This window comes from Schizosaccharomyces osmophilus, chromosome 1 (assembly GCF_027921745.1).
Source record: "Schizosaccharomyces osmophilus chromosome 1, complete sequence".
Classification (NCBI taxonomy): domain Eukaryota; kingdom Fungi; phylum Ascomycota; class Schizosaccharomycetes; order Schizosaccharomycetales; family Schizosaccharomycetaceae; genus Schizosaccharomyces; species Schizosaccharomyces osmophilus.
This window is the reverse complement of record NC_079238.1, coordinates 3,378,150-3,399,637: the sequence shown is the minus strand read 5'-3', so window position 1 is coordinate 3,399,637 and position 21,488 is coordinate 3,378,150. Positions and strand designations below refer to the sequence as shown.

At 37.5% G+C, this 21,488-nt stretch overlaps 11 protein-coding genes across 11 annotated transcripts; 5 read left to right on the top strand and 6 right to left on the bottom strand.

Annotated features, from left to right (window-relative positions):
- Nucleotides 1–1,336: 1,336 nt before the first annotated feature.
- On the top strand, nucleotides 1,337–3,208 carry mug161 (CwfJ family protein, splicing factor; the record flags this gene model as incomplete). The annotated part of the gene is made up of 5 exons (XM_056180353.1): nucleotides 1,337–1,362; nucleotides 1,479–1,642; nucleotides 1,698–2,411; nucleotides 2,472–2,552; nucleotides 2,634–3,208. The coding sequence occupies 5 exons, from the start codon at nucleotides 1,337–1,339 to the stop codon at nucleotides 3,206–3,208; spliced, it is 1,560 nt and encodes a 519-aa protein (XP_056035876.1).
- A 114-nt stretch (nucleotides 3,209–3,322) lies between these two features.
- 1-Oct (mitochondrial intermediate peptidase Oct1) lies at nucleotides 3,323–5,611 on the bottom strand (the record flags this gene model as incomplete). Its single annotated transcript, XM_056180352.1, has 1 exon — nucleotides 3,323–5,611. The coding sequence occupies one exon, from the start codon at nucleotides 5,609–5,611 to the stop codon at nucleotides 3,323–3,325; it is 2,289 nt and encodes a 762-aa protein (XP_056035302.1).
- A 105-nt stretch (nucleotides 5,612–5,716) lies between these two features.
- tls1 (splicing factor Tls1) lies at nucleotides 5,717–6,475 on the top strand (the record flags this gene model as incomplete). The annotated part of the gene is made up of 1 exon (XM_056180351.1): nucleotides 5,717–6,475. The coding sequence occupies one exon, from the start codon at nucleotides 5,717–5,719 to the stop codon at nucleotides 6,473–6,475; it is 759 nt and encodes a 252-aa protein (XP_056035301.1).
- Nucleotides 6,476–6,584: 109 nt separating this feature from the next.
- On the bottom strand, nucleotides 6,585–7,877 carry grh1 (GRASP protein family Golgi protein; the record flags this gene model as incomplete). The annotated part of the gene is made up of 5 exons (XM_056180350.1): nucleotides 6,585–7,097; nucleotides 7,138–7,325; nucleotides 7,399–7,525; nucleotides 7,563–7,821; nucleotides 7,849–7,877. 5 exons carry the CDS (start codon nucleotides 7,875–7,877, stop codon nucleotides 6,585–6,587), a joined length of 1,116 nt encoding a protein of 371 aa, XP_056036389.1.
- Nucleotides 7,878–8,031: 154 nt separating this feature from the next.
- aut12 (autophagy associated protein Aut12) lies at nucleotides 8,032–9,631 on the bottom strand (the record flags this gene model as incomplete). Its single annotated transcript, XM_056180349.1, has 2 exons — nucleotides 8,032–8,278; nucleotides 8,337–9,631. The coding sequence occupies 2 exons, from the start codon at nucleotides 9,629–9,631 to the stop codon at nucleotides 8,032–8,034; spliced, it is 1,542 nt and encodes a 513-aa protein (XP_056035313.1).
- Nucleotides 9,632–10,174: 543 nt separating this feature from the next.
- Nucleotides 10,175–12,126, top strand: cct2 (chaperonin-containing T-complex beta subunit Cct2; the record flags this gene model as incomplete). Its single annotated transcript, XM_056180348.1, has 3 exons — nucleotides 10,175–10,231; nucleotides 10,487–10,618; nucleotides 10,678–12,126. The coding sequence occupies 3 exons, from the start codon at nucleotides 10,175–10,177 to the stop codon at nucleotides 12,124–12,126; spliced, it is 1,638 nt and encodes a 545-aa protein (XP_056036075.1).
- Nucleotides 12,127–12,379: 253 nt separating this feature from the next.
- Nucleotides 12,380–13,577, bottom strand: erd101 (Erd1-like protein; the record flags this gene model as incomplete). The annotated part of the gene is made up of 2 exons (XM_056180347.1): nucleotides 12,380–13,455; nucleotides 13,499–13,577. 2 exons carry the CDS (start codon nucleotides 13,575–13,577, stop codon nucleotides 12,380–12,382), a joined length of 1,155 nt encoding a protein of 384 aa, XP_056035297.1.
- Nucleotides 13,578–14,004: 427 nt separating this feature from the next.
- csk1 (cyclin-dependent kinase activating kinase Csk1) lies at nucleotides 14,005–15,042 on the bottom strand (the record flags this gene model as incomplete). Its single annotated transcript, XM_056180346.1, has 3 exons — nucleotides 14,005–14,178; nucleotides 14,242–14,457; nucleotides 14,542–15,042. 3 exons carry the CDS (start codon nucleotides 15,040–15,042, stop codon nucleotides 14,005–14,007), a joined length of 891 nt encoding a protein of 296 aa, XP_056036081.1.
- Nucleotides 15,043–15,531: 489 nt separating this feature from the next.
- On the top strand, nucleotides 15,532–16,955 carry pis1 (CDP-diacylglycerol--inositol 3-phosphatidyltransferase Pis1; the record flags this gene model as incomplete). Its single annotated transcript, XM_056180345.1, has 2 exons — nucleotides 15,532–15,589; nucleotides 16,300–16,955. The coding sequence occupies 2 exons, from the start codon at nucleotides 15,532–15,534 to the stop codon at nucleotides 16,953–16,955; spliced, it is 714 nt and encodes a 237-aa protein (XP_056036080.1).
- Nucleotides 16,956–17,360: 405 nt separating this feature from the next.
- rtf2 (DNA replication termination factor Rtf2) lies at nucleotides 17,361–18,231 on the bottom strand (the record flags this gene model as incomplete). The annotated part of the gene is made up of 4 exons (XM_056180344.1): nucleotides 17,361–17,534; nucleotides 17,578–17,706; nucleotides 17,749–18,164; nucleotides 18,219–18,231. 4 exons carry the CDS (start codon nucleotides 18,229–18,231, stop codon nucleotides 17,361–17,363), a joined length of 732 nt encoding a protein of 243 aa, XP_056036079.1.
- An 809-nt stretch (nucleotides 18,232–19,040) lies between these two features.
- trz1 (nuclear 3'-tRNA processing endonuclease tRNAse Z, Trz1) lies at nucleotides 19,041–21,469 on the top strand (the record flags this gene model as incomplete). Its single annotated transcript, XM_056180343.1, has 2 exons — nucleotides 19,041–19,386; nucleotides 19,440–21,469. 2 exons carry the CDS (start codon nucleotides 19,041–19,043, stop codon nucleotides 21,467–21,469), a joined length of 2,376 nt encoding a protein of 791 aa, XP_056036078.1.
- Nucleotides 21,470–21,488: the final 19 nt, after the last annotated feature.

Here is a 21,488-nt window from a genome sequence, read left to right as displayed (position 1 = left end):
TTCCCCAATCTTCATGCGGCTTGGACAGCAAAGCCTCTAAAGAGGACAGACAACAGGAAGAAACCCAAGTTCCCTTCCTTTCCCTTCCTCTCCTCTTTCAAAGGAGGCGAAGCTTGTCCATAGGCAAAATAGGCACGGTTCCTTCATGAGCCGAGTATTTAGCAAATCCGTTCCTCGGAAGAGGGGTAAGGTTCGATGAAATGTAAAAAATAAACAATGCGAAGCAATCAGAAAATTGATGTTCACCTGATAAAGTGAATTCTTTCCGAAATTTCAAACTCTGTTTTTTTATTACTTTACCGTTGGTCCGCTAGCCTCGATTTGTGTGGATCTATGGACGCACAAAATACCTTGCTACTTCATCATAGACATCATTGTTTACTGGGATTGACGACAGCAGAACCCTAATACGGAAACACGAGATACATACGTATACGAAATTTGATTTATATACAATCTATAGTTAAGCTTGACCCTTCCCTTTTTCATTCCCTTTAAACGTTAAGATATCCCGGTTCGGTTTTCCCATTGCAACAACCCATATGCCAATTGTTCTTATTGACTCCTAGTCTTTAATTTGTAGTGTAAATAATTTCCATCTTTGTAGAAAGTATTCTGCTTTCCTTTTTTTTATTAAAAAAAAATAACTAAATAGAGGGAAAAAGCCTCTTGTACTTTGGTATAGAATAGTTAGTTCTCTTTCATTCTTATTCTTCCTCTGTTTATTTCTCTTTCTCTTGCATCCCTCCCTTTTTGTTTTGTTTGATAGAAAAAAAAAAAAAAAAAAAAAGAATTAGAAAGAAAGAAAACCATTACGACCAGTACAAGAAGATACTCTACTTTACATACGGGTTTCCATCGATTCATCTTTTTATCCCTTTGATCCTTTTTCTTGAGACCGGCTCATTTCGATTTTCTCATTATTTTTCTTTTTTTAGTCTTTCTTGATTTTCATTATTTTCTTTGTATTTCTTTGAACCCTTAACCCTGAATAGGTTCTGGTTCTTTCGTCCTCCCCTTCCTCTCCTAGTAGCCCCAACGGCTTCTATCCATTAACTTTGACTACTAGTGACTAGTGATAGTACTAGTGCTATTTGGTATTTGCTAATTGCTTGTTGTTGAGGCTGTTTCACAACGTGCAAAAAGACAAGCATTCACACTCTACTTTGAGTTTATTCCATCCTGCTGCTATTCGTTTCCGTTTAGATTCTTAGACAAACGAAAGAGAAAAAAAAAAAGCAAAGAAAGAAACAAACAAATAACTTTCTGCTTTTTAAAATTACCTTCTTTATATTCCCGTCTAATATTTCTTTGGTGTCGCTCTCTTTGATTCATCATGAAGGTTCCTAAACCTTCTAAAGTGTAAGTAAAGAGCTTTTCTCTAAATTTTCATAAAGATTCCAAATGTTTGACTTTGGTTTCGATTTCACTTATGAGTTCTATAAACCAAAAGCCGGCTACTAACGAATGTTGCTTAGTTTGGTCATTGGATCCGCCGAGGGCCGTGTCATTGAAGCCCTTGAGTATATCGCAGACCTTCACAAAACCCACAATTTCAAATTTGTCATTTGTCTTGGAAACCTCTTTACTCGAAAGACCCCTACCGCTGTTGTTTCCAAGTTAAAGAATGAAAAGTTTTTGGGTACGTTAATTTTCTCTATGTTCAGTAAAATCCTTTTTTCTAACCCTATCAACAGTCCCTTTGCCAGTTTATTTCGGCGTTGGTTCGGCTGGCATGCCCGAAGCGGTGACCTCCCACATGGCAATGTACGGCCCTGAAATCTGTCCCAACTTGTTTTGCATGGGTATTTGCGGTTTCATGAAGACGTATTCCCGCTTTACCATCGCTCAATTGGGTGGTACCTACGACGAGGTCAAGTTCAATGAACCTATGAATAAGCGTGAAAAGAGTTTGACTGAACGCTCTTTTCATCTTACTGACGTTCAAACTCTCTCCAAGCGCTGTGACATCCTTTTTTCCAACAGCTGGCCTGAAAACGTTCAAAACAAATCTTCTTTGCCTCGTAGAAACCTCCCTTCTGGTAATGCTCCTGTCGCCGCCTTGGCTGCAAATTGTATGCCCCAATACTTCTTTGTACCAAGTCCCGTCTATTACGAACGCGAGCCTTATAGAAACTCTGCAGTCAATGTTCCCTCTGGTACGGTGTCTCGCTTTTTTGGCATTGCGCCTTTTAAAAACCCAACCGGTGAAAAATTCGCTTACGCATTTACCTTGAATCCCTTAACCGGTGAGTACGTGGGAGACGTTCCTCCAAACTGTACTGATTCACCGTTCGTCTTGAGACCCATCCCTCTCAAGCGTGCCTCCAGTGAACAAGTCATTCCTCCTCCTGATAGTCCTATTTCGACCGAGTCAGGATTCACTAGATTCAAGAAGTCTAAAGTTGGACGTGAGTTACGCTTTCCTTCATTACGGTTTTTTCATCGCAACTAATTTACTTATTTATTAGCCGATGCTTGCTTCTTTTGTCTTAGTAATCCCTCTATTTCACTTCATTTAATCGTTGCTATTGGCAATGAAGCTTATATGGGTATGTTAGTAATAATATATACGTCCTCTTTAATTCGTTGCGTAAGAAATATAAGCTAATTCCATTACTTCTTTCTCTTAGCTTTACCAAAAGGACCTCTTACCACCAAAGATACCAATGCACCTGAACTTCCGTTTCCCGCTCATGTATTGATAATCCCTATTGCTCACGCTTCTGCTTTAAGTTTGCTATCAGATTCTTCCTACAAAAGTACCGTCGACGAGTTACATCGTTTTCGCGAAGCTGTTACTCAAATGTATAACGCACACAATTCTGATGCGATTGTATATGAAATCAGTAGAGCAAATGGTGTTCACGTCCATTGGCAAGTCATTCCTATTCCAAAGGCTCTTTCCCCGACGGCTTTAGAATACTTTACCAATCAAGCTAAAGAATCCGGGTTCGCTTTCGAAGAGCGTGATATTCGATCCCATGAGCTAAACTATTTCCGAGTTTTCCTTCCTACTGGTGAGATCCTAGTCCATACACTTTCCCTTCGAGAAAGATTTGATTTACAATTTGGCAGACGTGCCACTGCGAAAATTATTGGTATTGAGGATAGAGTAGATTGGAGACATTGTAGTCAAACGGAAGAAGCGGAAAAAAAGGATGTGGAAGACTTTAAATCTTACTTCAAACCTTACGATTTTACCTAGCACTATACGTCTAAACGTGAGAAAAATATATATGTAATTTTTTGGTTTCATTACTACACACTCAAAGTAAACTGTTTTCTATCATCAACTTTCACATGCCATATACTATAATCATTAACTAGTTCTATCGCCAAAACTGAAAGCATTATTGGCAATTCTCTGCATTGCTTTTTCTCCACCTTCAGCATAAACTGGATCTTCTAGCGCTTCAGCTATGCATTCCCATGGATTACGACTTCCACCCCATTTTAAAATTGTATTTCGAAATTTTTCACCGGCTTCACGCTTCAAAGGGTTCTTGGAAAATAACTTTCGGAATATTAAAGATGCAAGAGCGGTATCAAAAAGGTATGAATAATAGGTTGCACTGTATCCATATAGATGACTAAATTGAAGATGCCAAGAAGTTTTGGGAACTGACTCAAATCCGCTAAACCGGTTGCTTATTTGATGGACTATATCGATGGAATTAAAGTCAGACTTAGAGACAGCATCAGAATGGAAAATTTGATCAATCATGGACATGCATATCTGAGATTGCTGATCCAGTGCCACACAGCTATCCTCAACTTGATTATAATGTTCTAAAATTTGAGACGGAAAAGGTTTATCACTTTGATAATGGCGGGCGTATAAGGGTAACACCTCAGAAGATGCCATAAAATGTTCCATTATAATTGAAGGTAGTTCAACAAAATCTGTAGCACAACGTGTACCAGCTAAATTTTGATACTTAGTTCTTCCTAAAATAGAGTGCATAGCATGTCCCATTTCATGAAACAATGTTTTAACATCCCATAAATCAAGACATGAAGCATTATTATCATTCGATTTTTGAAAGTTGCACAAAAGTGAGATTATAGGTATTTGATATGCAGTTTGTTGATTTTTTTCGGATATATAGTCAGAAAATCCCAAACTTAGAGAATCATTTATACTGACGTTGTCTAGTTCTCTCGACGAACGAATGGTAAAGTGTGCGGCACCGTCAGTCTTCCCTGGACGAGTGAATAGGTCGAAGTATATGACACCTATTAAACTATTTTTCTCATCCATAACATTCAATTTGCGGACATCGGAATCCCAAATTTCTCCAGGCATTACCTCGGCTGGAACAAATCGTAAACCATATAAAGAATTAAACAACCGCGATAACCCTTGTATAACAGTACCAACAGTCAAATAATCCCTTTGATAATTGACCGACGAACTAAGGAATGATTTCCTTTGAAATAATTGTTGCTTGTACCTCGTAACATAATATTCTCGATCCCATATATGAATTTCAGGACGGGCTGCTAGACCTAAGTCCATTTGTTTCATTCCAGAAAATAGAGAATGTATCTGGCGTACTTTTGGTAAATTTTCTTTCGATAAGTTTTCTAAGAAGTTAATAACACAATTGGGTGACCGGGCCATTTTGTCAAGTAGTTGAAGTTCAGCGAAACTATTTTTTCCAACAACATTTGCAAGTTTATTTTTAGAGCTGACATATAATTCGAAGAGAGAAATATCCTGGTCAGTTCCGTGATGCCCTTGAATATATATCTGTTTACGCACTTCAGAGTTGGCAATACTAACAAGAGCTTGTGCTCCTTCATATCCAACGGTAGGAATAAGAGCTACTTTTTCTTTCTCGTCAAAAACACTGCCAACAAAGTAAGGATCAGAGCCCTTCAGCAAATCCAAAGGAACTGATATGTATCGCTGAGGTCTGTTCATGCTACGATTAAAGAACTTCCTTCCTAACGTTGACGATTCCATGGATTGCTTTACAAACTTATTTCTCGAAGAATCATCAAGATTCACACCAGACTTCTCAAAGTCCTGTAGAAAAACTTTCGCGACATTGTAAGCTTCAGGATCTAGTTTGGCTAAAGAGGGACTAAGCGATACTGATTTTCCTAACTTGTTGTAGAGTCCCTGATGTGTATTCAAAATATTCATTAGTTCAAATAAAAAGTTATATGCCTCTTCGGCTTTGACAATTGTTTCCATTTGAGGATGAGAGCATCGTACAAATTCCAAAAGATCAATTACGCTGCAAAGCAAATTCGAAATTCGGTCAAAGCAGCGAATTATGTTTAAAGTATTATTGTTATCATCATTCAAAATTTCTTCGATGAGCTTTTTGCAGTTCATAGACGCAGTTTCAGCTAACCTAATGAATCCCTGATCTTTGTCAAGTAAAAACTGATTTTTGAACAGCCCAACTTGCTCTAACTTGTTTGCATACTTAGAGGTATTCCCATAGCACTTTTGATCAAACACATCCTTAATTAATTGGTCTTCACTGGATGGTCTAAGAGATGTAACAAAATTTCGGGCTCTTAATGAGCGAGAAAACCGAGGCAAACGACTAGCTTTTGCAGTATTCCTGAAGCATAACTTCAATGTAAGCATTTTCCTTCGATTTTTACCTGTACATGAGATCAAGGAAAATTATCTTCGAGGGGGGGAGGTTGGGAGTGGAACTTCAGATGAACAGCTTTATGCCATTACCTCCAGATGAGCGCTTTCCATCATAAAAAAAAGGGCGATCGATCAAATATAAGAAAGCGCGTATTCGAACCGGATCCTTTGAATGAAACTGATCATGAGGGTGAGGACAATACCTCAAGTGTTCGTAGTATTTTGGAAGATGCCAAAAGAAGAAAAACAAAATTAATTTCTTCCGGAGTGAATGCTTCAAATTTAATAGATGGGAATAAAAAAGAAATAAAAAGTTCCTTGAATGATTCAAGATTTGAAGTACCTGCTAATGAGGATACGATCCAGGATTCCGCTTCAATAAATGCTACGCTGCCTACGGTTGAGGATCGCTTTGCGAAACCGACGAATGAAATAGATGTTAATCAACATTTATTGTCCTATATTGAATCCAAGATTAATCATGACAAGCAAGGTTTACATCCCTATGAAAAAAATGAGAACAGTGTAGATGTTATACCCAGAAAGGAAACTGATCACGAAAACGCTTCAACGGTTGTTGCCGACTTACCCAATAACGCGCAAAAGAATTCAATGGCTTCGGGTGCTATTCAAGAAGTCGATGTTGGAATCACGAGCACGAATTTGGATTCTTCAAAAGGTTCAGCATCTAAACGGAAACGTAAAGGATTAAATAAAACAAACCCTACACCTACTAGATCTTCAGAGGACTTAGCTAGAGATCGTATAATAGAGGATATGTTGAAATCATCAGCGGGTTCTACAAATTTGGAAAACGAATTATATAAACGCTTTAGGTCAAATGATACGCGCTAGGTGGAAGCTCTTGGTTTATACTTTTTGGAAGGTCATTGATTATTCTAAACAAAACAATCTAAACTTACTATGGGTGAATAATCATGTAGAAATTGCGTTGTGTCATAAATTAAGTTTGTTCGTTCTCGCTTGGGTTTGCAGCAACAGGTGGAGGGGGAACTGAATTGGATGCATTAGCATCCATCACAGGATTGTGAGCCTTGTGATCTAATTGTTTACTGAGCAATTCTTCTTCTTCAAGATAGTTTTGGATTGTAGAATCCTGAATAGCATTGCGGTTGTGCTTTTTATGTCTCTGATAATGAGGAATAGGCATCTCTCCTTCTAAGTTAGCTGTTGGAGAAGAAACATTTTGCGGGATGGGGGGATTTGATGTTTTCTCATTGTTCGTTATGGTCTCAGAATAATCCGTGGGTGGTAGTAAAGGATTCGAAAAGGCTACATTGCCCGGCTGAGGAGGAGGTCCTGAAAGAGAAGCTGGCAAACGATGTAAAGCACCATGCCCAACACCACAGCCAATGGCACCATCACCGCCCCAATTTCTTTTCGGAACAATTGTAATTTGGCGCGTGCTGTCTTGATATTGATTGTAAATATAAAGACGTAACGGCCGATTAAGATGCTAAAAAGATTAGTTTCGTAATGCAGGGTAGGCGACATACTGTTTCAATTAAGTCAGCCAACGCTTTTTCACCAGTCATCATTCCTTCAGGAGTGCCTACGATATAATCCTGGTAAGGAATGACTTTAGCAAGATCAATAGGGGAATTTTCAATTACATTAAGAATGTGCCACACAGCATCAATTGCGGAATGGATTGATGCCCATTGAAGTGTCATTCCTAGTTTATCTGCTAGTGTTAGCATATGAATCTAATGATAATTACACTTGTTGGCCGAATTTAAAATAAAAATACAACATACCTTCCTCCGTATTTGAAACATCAATTTTAACCTTTCTAGCTATTTGTCCTTTTAATGAGAAGACCTCAAGGGTTATTTCAGGAGATGAATCCCGCAATAAAGAACGAAACATTAGTGGATCACCATTCTGTCTATTAGTCATCAAAAAAATCATTTTCTCTTACCAGCATTATCCCATTTATAGCTGTAATAAAGTCATAGTAAGACTCAATTCCTGCATTAGCAGTTTTGGAGTTCTCTTGGATCTTCAGGACCCGAAATCCATAGTTTTCTGTGGAATCATGATGAATCCCTGTTATTGATTCAGAGGTTTCTTTTAAAAAGCTTTTTAAACCACCAAACATTTTTTTCCTGTATTCGGCGGAAGAATATGATGACTTGACAAGAAGGTGCTTGCTTGGTGGAGTTACACCATGCTGATGCCTGACTAAAAACACTAAACAAACTTACATTTTTTTTTTTTGTTTTAGTGAAGGCATGATAGATTTTTAGAATAAATAAAAAGAAAATAGAATCTTTCAATAATAACTCTACGAATGAACGTGTGTGTACGTATATGAAATATTTACTTTGAAAGCCGATTTATATGCTCAAGAAAAGTCCATAAGTATTTATCTTCATTACTAGTATTCATTAAAACGAAAGATTTGTACATATAAATAAGCGTGATTCTTCTCTCCGAATCCATCGAAGAATTTTGTTTATATTGGCGATCGGAATTTGCAAATTCTCATTTGCATTAGCGACACAATAAAAATTGAATGAAGATGTAGACCAGGTAAAAAGCATTAAAGTTCCATGAATTTCCACGTCAATAGACAAAGATCGCTTTTTATAATACACTTGATCATGTAAGCTGGCGTAGACGGCATAAAGTTTTCTAAAAACAGTTAGAACTAATGTCATAAAAGTAGTAATTAACAGCAAATGAAACTTACTTAACATTATCCTTTGCATTAAATTTGTATCCTGGGCCATAGAATTGAGAATATTTTTTGGAATAAAACAAGTAATGCAAAATACAAGGAAACCCTGGATTTCGGAAAGAGACTTGATCGAGCTCTGCAGCATGTACAATTTTTTGAAGCCAACACCTCTCTTTTAAACGAGTGAAAACAGTGTTTCTCATTGCCTGCATATCAAAGAAACTAGAACTTTCGTTACTCGCTAAAATTAGTGCGACGTCCGGATGTATAAAGTTAGTGTACATATAAAAGTAAGCGTTAGGATTCAAAGTGGGCAAACAGATGGGAACCCAATGCTCCATTGAATCATTGAAGGCCTGGGTACCAAAAACCGAGAGGAAAACTAAATAAAGATCACTAGCATGTAGCATGAGTTTTCTTGCCTTGATAGCGCAAACTAATCGGCCCTGTACGACTATAAGAGCAAATATCAGGGACTTGGGTTTCTCTTTCAGTAGCAACTGAGAAAGTTGATCTCGAAAAGACACGCGTAAAGGAAGAGGAGATATAGCATTTAAAAACGAAAAAGGTTCATAATTCTCGAGGTCGCTTGATAATACCTTTAAAAACTGTTCGCTGCTTCCAATGAGACGTCGTAAATCAAAGTTGGGTCTTGAGTCCAAAATTGATGAAATAGATTTATTTGTAATAGTACTTAATATCTGATGGTAGAGAAGCTTCAACTCATTTTTCATAAAATCCGGTGAAAGCGTCGTCAATGGCGAAATACATACCAAATATAGAGGGCCAGCTGAATGAGCGACGATGATTGTAGAAAGGGTCTCAAAGCAAGTTAAGTCCTCTTTAAGAACCTCAAAGGAGCTTATAATTGCCTGCAAAGCGGCAACAGTTGATGGTTCAAGGTTTTCGTCAGCGATGTTGCTAAACACTGGCTTTCCAGAACAGGTAAAAATCAAATATTTCCTTTTTTGTCTAGCAAGGACACAATCAAATGATGACATGGCCTTTTGAAGCTTGTCCTTGTAGACTTCACTCGCTGAACGAGCTTTCGAAACTATCTCACCAGCTGGAGGCGGTGAATCGTCCAACAAAATCTCAGATAGCATTTGTTCTACACTTTCCCCATTTACTTTTATTTCTGGTAAAGAAACCTGAACGTCATGATCGCTTGATGCCAATGAAGGCAAACTCGCTGGAATGCCATCGGCGTTCAGCAAAGCAGAGCTATTTACAAATTCAAAATTCGTCTCTCTTACATCTTCGTTAATCGATGGGACCAAAGAATGTTGTGAAGGTTGTTGTTCCATGTGAGACTACAAAACCCATCGCAACAGGCAGAAGTCAGGCTCATAGTGGTGAACCAGGTTGTAAACGTGATCCAATTATTATGACAGAATTATATGAATAGGTGTTTTTCTGTATTCATTAATAAACTATATAAGTATATTTCCTTGATGCATCAATCAGCTACCCACTTTGTTCGTATTCTTGCACTTACAGAAGTTACGTTTCAGCTTCCCGTCTAATCCAAGTAAAAATTTAAATATATTAAAACTAAATCTAATCTACATACTAAAATAGCTTAGAAGCATACTCAGCGCGATTGTCTACTCCACACGAATGAGAGAGGCATGAATTGAAAGTTATAATGTCAACTCGTAGCTAGTAAATTCGCTACAAACTTACCTTATACAAATTGATGAAAATCTATTTCTCTTACGATGTTTTTAATCTGCTTGCTATGCTTAGGAAGGTATTCTTTCTCAGGTTAACTAAATCTGCTTCTTTTGAACAGCGCTTTCAATTGAGATTCGTTTGTGAACTCATTCTGCATTAACTACTTGTTATATATGGATATGGTAAATGAAAATCCTGAATATATTTTTGCTGAAGACATTGATAGTCTGGTAAAGTGAAAAAGCAAATGTAGGCCCTATTCGTAAAGTTTACGAATTTAAGAAATTAGGAAATTAAATTAATAAAAATTCCTATTCTGTAGAAAATTACAATCTTAGTATGATTAATAGTTGCCTATAGGTGGTGGTAATTTCATGAGTTTAGGACCAGGCTTCTTCGGCTTTCCTTTCACCACCAACACGTTTCACCTAGGCGTTAAGCTACGAAATGGTAAGAAGACCATCAAAACAACACTAACAAAGTAGTCTTTCAATCCTCATCAAATTTTTAGTGATCGAGGAACTCAAGAACGAGGCGAAAACGCCCGTTTGTCGTCCTTTGTTGGCGCTATTGCAGTCGGCGATTTGGTAAAAAGCACTTTGGGACCAAAGGGAATGGTAAGCGATTTTTAATTAGCATAAAATGAAGAACTTCTCGTCTTTATCTAACAATCTAGGATAAAATTCTTCAGTCTGGCACTTCCGGAGATATTATAGTTACCAATGATGGCGCAACCATCTTAAAAGCAATTGCTTTGGATAATGCTGCCGCGAAGGTTTTAGTAAATATTTCGAAGGTTCAAGATGATGAGGTTGGTGATGGCACTACTAGTGTCTGTGTTTTCGCTGCTGAGCTTCTTCGTCAAGCCGAAATCTTGGTAAATTCTAAGATTCATCCCCAAGTAATTATTGACGGATTTCGTATTGGTGCTAAGAAGGCTATTGAGGCTCTCCAAGCATCTGCAGTAGACAATTCAAAGGATCCCGAGTTGTTTCGCAAAGATTTAGAAAATATTGCCAGAACTACATTATCGTCAAAAATCCTTTCTCAGAGTAAGAATCACTTTGCAAAACTAGCAGTCGATGCTGTTCTTCGGTTGAAACAAAACATTAATTTGGATAACATTCAAATCATTAAAATCCTTGGTGGTAAAATGGAAGACTCTTTCTTGGATGAAGGCTTCATTCTCAACAAAAGTATAGGCGTAAACTGCCCCAAAGTTATGGAGGATGCCAATATACTCATTGCAAACACCCCGATGGATACCGACAAAGTCAAAGTTTTCGGCGCTAGACTTCGCGTTGACACCACTGGAAAACTTGCTGAATTAGAGCGTGCTGAGCGTGAGAAGATGAAGGATAAGGTTGAAAGAATTAAGACTCATAATATTAATTGTTTCATCAACCGCCAGCTCATCTATAATTGGCCTGAACAGCTTTTTGCTGACGCCGGAATTATGTCTATTGAACACGCTGACTTTGACGGTATAGAACGTCTATCGTTAGTGACTGGTGGTGAAATTGCTTCAACTTTTGAGCATCCTGAGCTTGTCAAGCTTGGTCATTGTAAACGAATTGAAGAAGTTATCATCGGTGAAGACAAAATGATCAAATTCTCTGGTGTTGATGCCGGTGAAGCATGTACCATCGTCCTGCGTGGTGCTACTAACCAGCTTCTCGATGAAGCTGAACGTGCCGTTCATGATGCTCTTGCCGTTCTCTCGCAAACTATTACGGAATCTAGAGTAACCTTGGGTGGTGGTAGTGCCGAGATGCTAATGGCTCGTGCTGTTGAAGAGGCAGCAACTCATGAACCTGGTAAGCGTGCTATTGCGGTTTCCGCTTTTGCTAAAGCTCTTACTCAACTTCCAACCATTTTGGCGGATAATGCAGGTTATGATTCCAGTGAACTAGTAGCACAACTGAAGGCTGCTCACTATGACGGTAAAACCACAATGGGTCTTGATATGGACAAGGGAGAAATTGCTGATATGAGCGAAAAGGGAATTTTAGAATCCTTGAAGTTGAAGCAAGCCGTCGTTTCCAGTGGTAGTGAGGGAGCTCAACTTTTACTTCGTGTTGACACAATTTTGAGAGCTGCTCCTAGAGCTCGTGAAAGGATGTGATTTCAATAAAAATTGTCGGATATGGTCTAAATTCTTTTTTGACTAATCTTAGATAGACACGGCTGCTTATTTGGATAAGAATGTTTTTAGTACATGTATGTAGAAAAAAAATGTAACGCATATGAATTAGGTGTTTCTAATTAAAGTCTATAGTAAGATTTTTATATTATAAAAGGGTCGCAATAGTTCAGCCAATACTTCAGGGAAACCTTCAATTGAGATATGCGATTAACAAATAATCAATTAGTTTCGCTTAAAGGGATGCATCTAAATGAAACAATAGCCAGAGGTTCCTTCGGAGGACTTCCAGCATTTCGAATGAGAACATACCCATTTCATAATCATGATATTGATACAATCTAGGATAAAGCTTCAAACTCCAAGTAATACGAAGAATGAAATTTAATATAGCAGCCAAGAAATAGGCAACAAACGGAAGGCGTCTTCTTGATGGGACTTTTTCAAAAGGAAAGTTTATACCCCAGTCAACGTATGTGTCCCAGCAGAAAGTGTAGACAGAATTTAATAGAGCAAGTAAGTTCCAAGCCCAAAAAAGATAACCATGACTCGAAGCTAATTTAAATTTTGATCGTTCGGCATGAATTAGTGCAGATAAGTAAATAAGTGGGAACGCCAGCGCATGCTTTAAAGCATTAAGTAAGCTTATTTTTAAAGCTGTCTTCCTATGCCTTATCGCATAATGTAGTGATTGAAGTGTAGCAACGACGAAGGGATAGGTCATCAATAATGGAACAAAAAGGGTGCCATCGCATTTTAAGTCAGGACGGAGTGTGTATTTGGTTATGTGACCTTTCAAAACACAACCAAAAACGTAAAAGTCTCCCAACATTTTTGCATAAGATGTAAACATTTCTGACAAAAGAAGGTCTTTGTGAGGATAATAGGAATTTGCGTGAAACAGGAAAAAAACTCGTATAATACAATTTTGAAGCGATCGTTGTACTGGCCGAAATCTCCAAGGGAAAGGGATCGTCACCAAAACAACAGTTGCGATCATCCACATCGTTGGATACAAAGGATGGGTATATAAGCCTTTAACATCACCGCGCGTGTTAAGGATGAAAAGCAAAAAGCCTATTAACCACGAGATGGATATAATTATGGAGAAACAATATCCAGCTTCGTAATTGATTCGTTTTATTATTGTATTTTTTGAAGTCGCTTGCTCCAAATCAGTTCGAAGATCCGTAAAAGTAGCACCTGGCAGCACTGTAGCTTGCCGTACACCAGTTCTCGCATTTGTAAAGTCAAAATCCTGTTTGTTTAAATAATAAATATAATGGCAGCAAAAAGACCAAAGCCATGTACCTAAGCAATGTTAGAATCTCCCATCGATGGTGTCAGTTCATACCCAGAATGAACAAGAGTCCAATTCGAAATGGAAGGGCCAATTTATGATGCAGAGGGAACTCGACGACTTCCAAATCCATTGTATAATATATACTTAACTTGAAGGTGCTTAAAATTGCCTTGGAAGTAATTTTCCCTCACTTTAGATAATATCACAGATTATTTTATGGATTAGTCCAACTAATATCAATATGTATTTACTTTTCCTTCTTTTTTAGATACTTATTTTAGAGAAATTGAACTCATAGCAGAGTTGTGGATGTTCGCATTGCAATTAGCGGTAAATTAGGTATGCATAGGTAGGTCATCGTGGTGGTGTAAACAAACACCAGGAAGTAAAATACTTAAAGGTGAGTCCATAAGGATCGTCGGTAATAACAGGCATATAGTTAAAACAAGACAAAACTTAATAAATTACAAGTTTGAATTCAAGTTACTTTGAAATTCATCGTATACTTTGTAGCCCATCTTTAAAAAATCTTGGAGGTTAGTTTCGAGAAAAGTCAACTAAAAATGAATATTGTCTATAACATAAGCTGGAGAAGCTCGATTTGGATAGTTAACAAGCTTAGAAACCACTTTACGGACAGTTGAATCAGTATTCGGCAAAATATTTTCCCATGGCTTTGGTGGATATTCGTGAAAGATGAATTTATTCCAATCAGGGCAATTTGCAAGCTCCTAAAAATTAAAAAATAAAGTTAGTATCACTAAATAGAAGTTGAAAATGACATTTCATCGTACCGGCCACATCTCAACATTCGGAGTGCCAAGTGTTTGAAATATATTACTGATAAGTCGTAACTCACTAGGCCAACCCTCCGAACTTCCGTCATCAAATAGAGGAGCGTCTGCGAATAGCTCTGCAATAAGAACGCCGAAAGACCAGCGATCCACTTCATGCCGATATGTTCGGCAGCCAAACAAAGTTTCGATTGCTCTATAGTGACCAGTTCCGATCTAATCATTGAAAATATATCGTTAGAAAATGTCAATTTAATTTGCAGATAAAGCATAGCATATACTACTGCTAGCCTTGCTTACCTGGGATATTAGTTCTTCCTTTTCGTCGCCAGGATACTCTTCTGACCAGGCAATGCTGAAATCTGTGAGATAAGCTGGTCCTTCTTCAGAAGCTAGCAAAACATTATTTGGGTGTATATCCCTGTGTAAAATTCCATTGTTCTCGAGGTACTGAAGTGCATCAGCGAGCTGAGAAACGATGTTAATTTTAACATTTTTGGGCAATTTGTTTGAAATTTCAGAAAGCACAAAGGGCTTGTATTCCGTAATCAAATGTAAACAGGAAGTAGAAGGCTCGGAAAATGACCCAAGCAGACGCTGAATGTGTGGATGCTTTAAATCCTTCAAGATATTTCTTCCGCGTATCGCATCATGTGGTGGACGTTTAAACCTAGTTTCTTGAATCTTTACAACGTACGCAATGTTGTTTCTTTTATTCACCCCTACATACACCTCACTTATAGTCCCATCTGACAAATGTTCAACTTGAGAAAGAGAATCCCATATTTCTTTTCCACACATTGAAGCAAGAAAGCTAAGCAAGGTCCACTTTTTTTCTAAATAACTTACTTATGATGAATTTTAGGGTATAATTTTAGGTAAAAGAATGAAACAATCTACGCTGTTTTAAGGGCTAAGATACTAGAGCTCCTAAGTAAGGGTATAGAAATATTCAAAGAATCCTTATTTTTAACAAATCAATGATTCAAGTAAGTAACTTTCTTTTGGCCTTTCCCTTGGCCTTTCAAACAATACCGAAAGCTATTTCGTTTGGTGACGGCACTCATCTTCTCAAAAGCTATAAATGCATAATAGCGAGGGTAAAGAGTAGCACGCAGAAATATTCAATGGTTTCGTAAACGCATTACTGAAATACCAACATTACAGTAAATACTTTATTGCGGATATTACCATTCTCCTTATTTGAGTGTTCCCATGTTGGTGCTAAAACCCGTGGGTTTCAGCCGCGGATTTCGCATTTCACCTTAGCCAGACACTCACCTTATAATCATGGTAGAAAAAGTAGAAAAGGATCCCAATGTCTATTTGTTTGCTCCCAATCTAATTGGTAAGTTTCCTGAAATATCTATATGTTAGTTGTCGTCACATCTTAAGGGCGTGTTTAAGAAACGAGGAAGATGCTTTTGATTCAATGTCAAGTTGTTTGTTTGAGGAAATTGGATATAGGAAATGTCCTGAAAGTTGGTTTGATTTAGTAAGAAGTTATGGGGATAAGAGTATGGTTTGATCACAAAAAACAACAATAACCGGCGATTCGACTCCAAGAGTTTTACCAAAGTGTGCTACCGGTATAGGTAATGACCTGAGCATTGCTTTTTTATTACTGGATATAAGTTGGATTTATGTAAACAACCCTTAATAAATGAGCTATCCTGCGATTGATTCGTATCAAGACAATCTTAAGGACTTTTAGGATAGCATACTACGAGTTTTCTACAGAAAAGAAGGAGCTTCACAAAATTGAGGTTGCGCTTTCTTTAGAAACATAGTATACGGATTCCGATTATAAGCCAGTCAATGTTTGCTCGGACAAACTATAATGCAGTTTCCTACAATCCTTCGATCAAAACTTTTTTTCTCCGATACTTTTCTATCTTATGCTTGCCTTTTGTTTGGTGTTTGCTAATAGCCTTTTTATGCTATACGCTGTACATTGAACAAAAACATTTTAATGACAGTCTCGGTTTACCACGTATCGCCCTTTTTTCAAGCACCTTTAAGATTGACGTTTTTAAAGATTCATTCTAACTTTATTAGGATTTACTAGAGTTTTTTTGGTTTTGATTTCGTTGTGTTTCATGTCATGGCACCCAAATTATTGCACGATTCTGTATTTATTTTCTAGTTTATTAGATGCCTTTGATGGTTGGACAGCCCGCAAGCTGAATCAGTCTACTAATTTTGGTGCCATCCTAGACATGGTCACTGACAGATGCGCAACTTCATGTTTGCTCTGTTTCCTTTGTGCTGCGTATCCGAAGTATGCTATTATCTTTCAGTTGCTTGTAAGTTTGGACCTTGCCAGTCATTACATGCACATGTATAGCACAATCCATCAAGGTGCCAAATCTCATAAATCAATGACAAACAAACATTCTTGGTTGTTACGCATGTATTATAGTAACAACAACGTTCTTTTCGTTTTTTGCGCCGCAAACGAAATGTTTTTTGTCGCACTTTACTTGCTTTCATTCACGCCAGCTTCTCCTCCCAAATTAGGTTTCGTCCGTGTACCTACTTTTGTCTATTCAACTGGCTACTTACCACTTTCTTATCCTACCCTTTTGACGGTGCTTTGTGGGCCCATCTGTTTTGCCAAGCAATTGATCAATGTCGTCCAACTTGTCAACGCCTCTAACGCACTTGTCGGTATGGATATTGAACAAAGAAAAAATCCAAAGAAAACGAAGTAGACCGCTTAATGGTAATACCTTTAAGCGCTTGTGATTTAGTGTATGGCTTTCGTTTTACAAATCTTTTCTTCAATACGGTCTTTTCTGCTATATAATTGATTGATGTTATTATGTTTATAATTTCTCTTGCTAGTAAGACAGCAGACGAGTACATGCTGTGCTTATATAAAACTTTAATTTTTCACCTGCGGAATATCAAGCTTTTTTGTTTGTTTGTTTTTTTGGAGGGAGGCTTTTCGGTCACCATTTGGAAGTGTTACGTAGTAATCTCAAATCCAAGAATTGTTACAAATGCGTCAACGGAATGTATTGGTGATTTATCCTCAGTTTCCAAGTAGTATATACATTAAATGAAATAAATACAGTTTGTAATAGGTATATGCAAGTGAATAAAAAATGAAGATATTATGCCTTAATCCGTTCTTTTCTGGCGGACTCGGAATTTGAATTGCCTTCAAAATCAGACTTGCTTTTTTTTCTCAATGAAGAGTCTGAATCGACAGATGTAAGTGACGGTACTTCGTCAGAATCATTAAAAATTTTCCTTTTTTTCTCTGGATTCTTGTGCTTTTTTGATGACTGGATAGGTTATTAGCTGCACTACAAAAACGAATCAACATACCTTCTTCACACTAAGACTGTGGGATTTTCCGGATTTTGTAAGCATTATTAAACGTTTACTTAATGCCTGTATTTGTTCACCGCTGGGATTAATGGGGATTATATTTTCTTGTTCATAAGGAGCATTACACTGACAAGTGGTTAGTACATTAATAACTCACATTTCACAAACCTGAAAGCAATTATTTTCTCCAAATTCTTTTACTGCAGTATTTTCAAAGACATGGCCACAGGGGACGATATAAGCAAATTGATAGGCGCTAGACATTTCATGTCTTGTGATGGGGCACACCCATAATACTTTGTTTTCTTCGTCTTGCTCAGCATGGAGATCGACAACGTCTTTCAGCGACTGAATATGATTAGGTGCTTCAGGGACGCTACTGCGATCTAAAAGCATTTGCAATATTGTCGCTTTGTTGTATAACCTTCCAAGACCACAAGAAACGATGGGCGGTGACAAAGGATCGCCGGTTATTGAGCACTGGGTAATTTTTGATTGCTTCAAAGAACGCTTAAAATCAATGTCAAGTGGACGCGTTTTTGGTGGCTCTTTGACTAACTCATTTCGCGTTGGTAAGGAACCTCCTGTTTTTGTTAGTAAACTATTTATCCTTCTTTAAAACCTTTTATATATCTTACCATCATTTCCCATTTTCAACTTCGATTCTAGATATGGATAGTTGTTAGCATAAATTGCCAAAGACACTATGACATCGTATTATGGTTGAGTGTCTGGAAGATATTTAATATCGACATAACTATAATACAATGTAAATAAAACATAGAAAGCACCATAGCTGTAAGGGAATCTCAGGTATCCAATTCAATACGGTTTTAAAATATAGTTTAATCAAATATAAAAAAATAAGTACCCTTCAAACTCTCATTTACATGAATTTGGTGCCTTCATCGTTCTTTTCGGTAACTGCAATTTTAGTTTTTACAGATTGTATTGGTAAGTATTATTAATTTGAAAACTTCTCCTTTATTTTTTTCTTAATTTAATGAATTAATGAATCGTTTACTATAGAAAAATTGAACGTGTCATTATTATTTTTTTTTATACCATGTTTCTTTTGTTTACGCGTATAAGTAATCTTCCATTTTATTTTTCTGCCCTGTAGCGAACTTAAATATTTCGCTACCACTAACATAAAAAAAGCACATTCTCATTGTTTCACAATCCTAGACATTTTGCTATATACCTTTATTTCTATAGTCCATAAATGCATGCGTAAGATATTCAGGCTAAGGAGATCAAAACTGCATTGCTTGGATACTAACGTCTACTAAAATTAAAATATCTGTCTCATAGTTAGAGATTGGGCAGCTGGTGAAGTGTACATTGTTCTACAGTGATAGATTCAGGTTTCTCCATAAATATATAGAAAAAAGGCTTTTTTTTGTTACGTCGGGTACATATTGGTTTGTATATTTCTTATATTCCTTTGCAGTTTTATAATGTCTAAAAATCCGACCTTTCGTGCAACAAAAAACTTTCACCTCCAGTTTTTAACTGTGAACTCGCGAGATACTTCAGTTATTCCTTGCGTTCATCTGTTTTTTGATTCTAAGCGATATATTTTTGGAAGCATAGGCGAAGGATGCCAGAGAGCCATTCTATCGCAGCAATTGAAGCTCTCAAAAATAAAGGATGTTTTTTTATGTCATGGAGGTCGTGTCCTCTTGGAATCTCCTTCTTCTTTATCCTCTTCATCAGTCTCTTCGGTTTCAAGCCCTGGCCCTTTAACGAATACCGAGAGTAATTCAAAGGTTGACTGGTGGGATTCTTGTGGTGGACTAATAGGTATGCATAGTTTTTCAAGATTGTCAAGCGGTGCGGTAGCTAAATAATCATAGGTTTTCTGTTATCCATGAATGATGCGTGCGATCTTCCTCAGGGTGAAAACCCTTTCACCCTTCATGGACCAAGCGAAATACACTATTATATGTCTTGTATGCGTCACTTTACTTACCATACTAATGTGGATTTAACCATCCAAGGATATACTGCTTCTTCAGCCCCTGAATATGTCGACGAGAATATTCGTGTAACACCTGTTGTAATTTCTCTGCCGTCAAGCGGAAGAAAACGCAAGTACTCTGACAGTCCTGCTTTATCCAGCACTGACACAACCTCTGCTACATCCGATTCTACACCTCACTGGTTTACCCATTCTTCGAATGATACCGCCTTTGTGGTCGACAACGCATTATATAATACTCCTCCCCCATTGGAAGAACAAAGTCCTCAAATTTTCATCTCTTATATCGTGCAGTCTCATCCTTCTCCAGGAAAGTTTGATGCGAAAAAAGCAAAGTCTTTGGGTATCACTAAAGGTGTTGATTGTGGAAAATTAGCTAAAGGTGAATCAATAACTTTAGATAATGGCTCAACTGTTTACCCTGATGATGTTATAGGTTCTCCTGTCCCAGGATCAACTTTCTTCTTTATCCATTGTACACACGAATCTTTAATTGACAACCTAATTCAGCAGCCTCAATGGTCAACTGCTCCAGAGCCGGTTTGTATTATACACTCAGTTTCGGATGAAGTTTTCAATAACCAAAAATACAAACAATGGATCACTTCGTTATCTACCAAAGCTTCCAATATCTTGTCACCTACAAAAGCAATAGAAACAGTTAATTATCCAAGGAGTGCCTCTGCAATCACAGCTTTGAACATGTTGGATGATAGTTCATTTCCGCTCGGTAAAAACTGTCATCAAGGAAACTTGGATAGTTTAAAGAGAGATGGGTTTGTTATTGCATGTCCAAAGATGAAATTTATGTTTGGAAAAAACCCCGGGATAGAGTACCCAGAAGCTGGAATGGATGTGTCGCAGCTAAGAAATAACATTTCTGAAGAAAAACCAGATTATAAGGGTTTGGTTACAAAATCTCAACTCTTGAATAGCTCTCTTAATCTTCCAAAAGATTTTGCAGGCTCTGAAATACAGTTTTGTACTTTGGGCACTGGCTCAGCAATGCCTTCATTATACAGAAACGTTTCTTCCAATTTCGTTAAAATTCCCAAAAGAACATCAGGCCGGGACAATGATTCTGCCAAGGTTGTCAGTTCTACGAACAATATTTTACTTGACTGTGGTGAAGGTACTCTCGGAAGACTAGCAAGACAATATGGTGATAGTCTAAATGATGAGATTTCATCATTGAAGTGGATTTATATCTCTCATATGCATGCTGACCATCACGCTGGTGTAATTGGAGTCCTAAAGCTCTGGTTTTCGATATCAAGTACTTCTTCTAAGTTATTTTTATGTGGTCCCCCTCAATTTGAATCATGGTTAGAAGATTATTCCAAACTAGACAAGCTGGACCTGTCCAGAATAGTATTTCTTTCCAATAGTGCTGTCCGACGAGACAGATCTTTAACGGATGCCGATCAAATCAAGTATCGAATGCTTTTACAGGAACTTGACTTCGCTTCCTTTGAAACCGTTGCAGCAGTGCACTGCCCATTTTCGTATTGCACGCAATTTACAGGTAATGAGGGATGGAAAATTGCTTACTCTGGAGATACCAGACCTTCAGAAGAATTTATCGAAATAGGAACAGGTGCTACTGTTGTTATTCATGAAGCTACATTGGAGGATTCTATGCAGGAGATAGCTGTACGGAAACAACATTCTACCTATAGTGAAGCTTTAAGAGTTGGCCAACGTATGAATGCAAAAAGCATCATTTTAACACATTTTAGCCAAAGATATCCAAAGTTGCCTGAAGTGAATCTCACCGATCAACAACTAAATGTTGCTTTGGCATTTGATGGCATGTGCTTTAAAGCGTATGAAATTCCAAAATTTAGGAATTATATAGAGCCTTTGGCCCATTTATTTACCGATGATGGTGTCACTGACTGTTAAAAGGGTAAAAAACGAATAT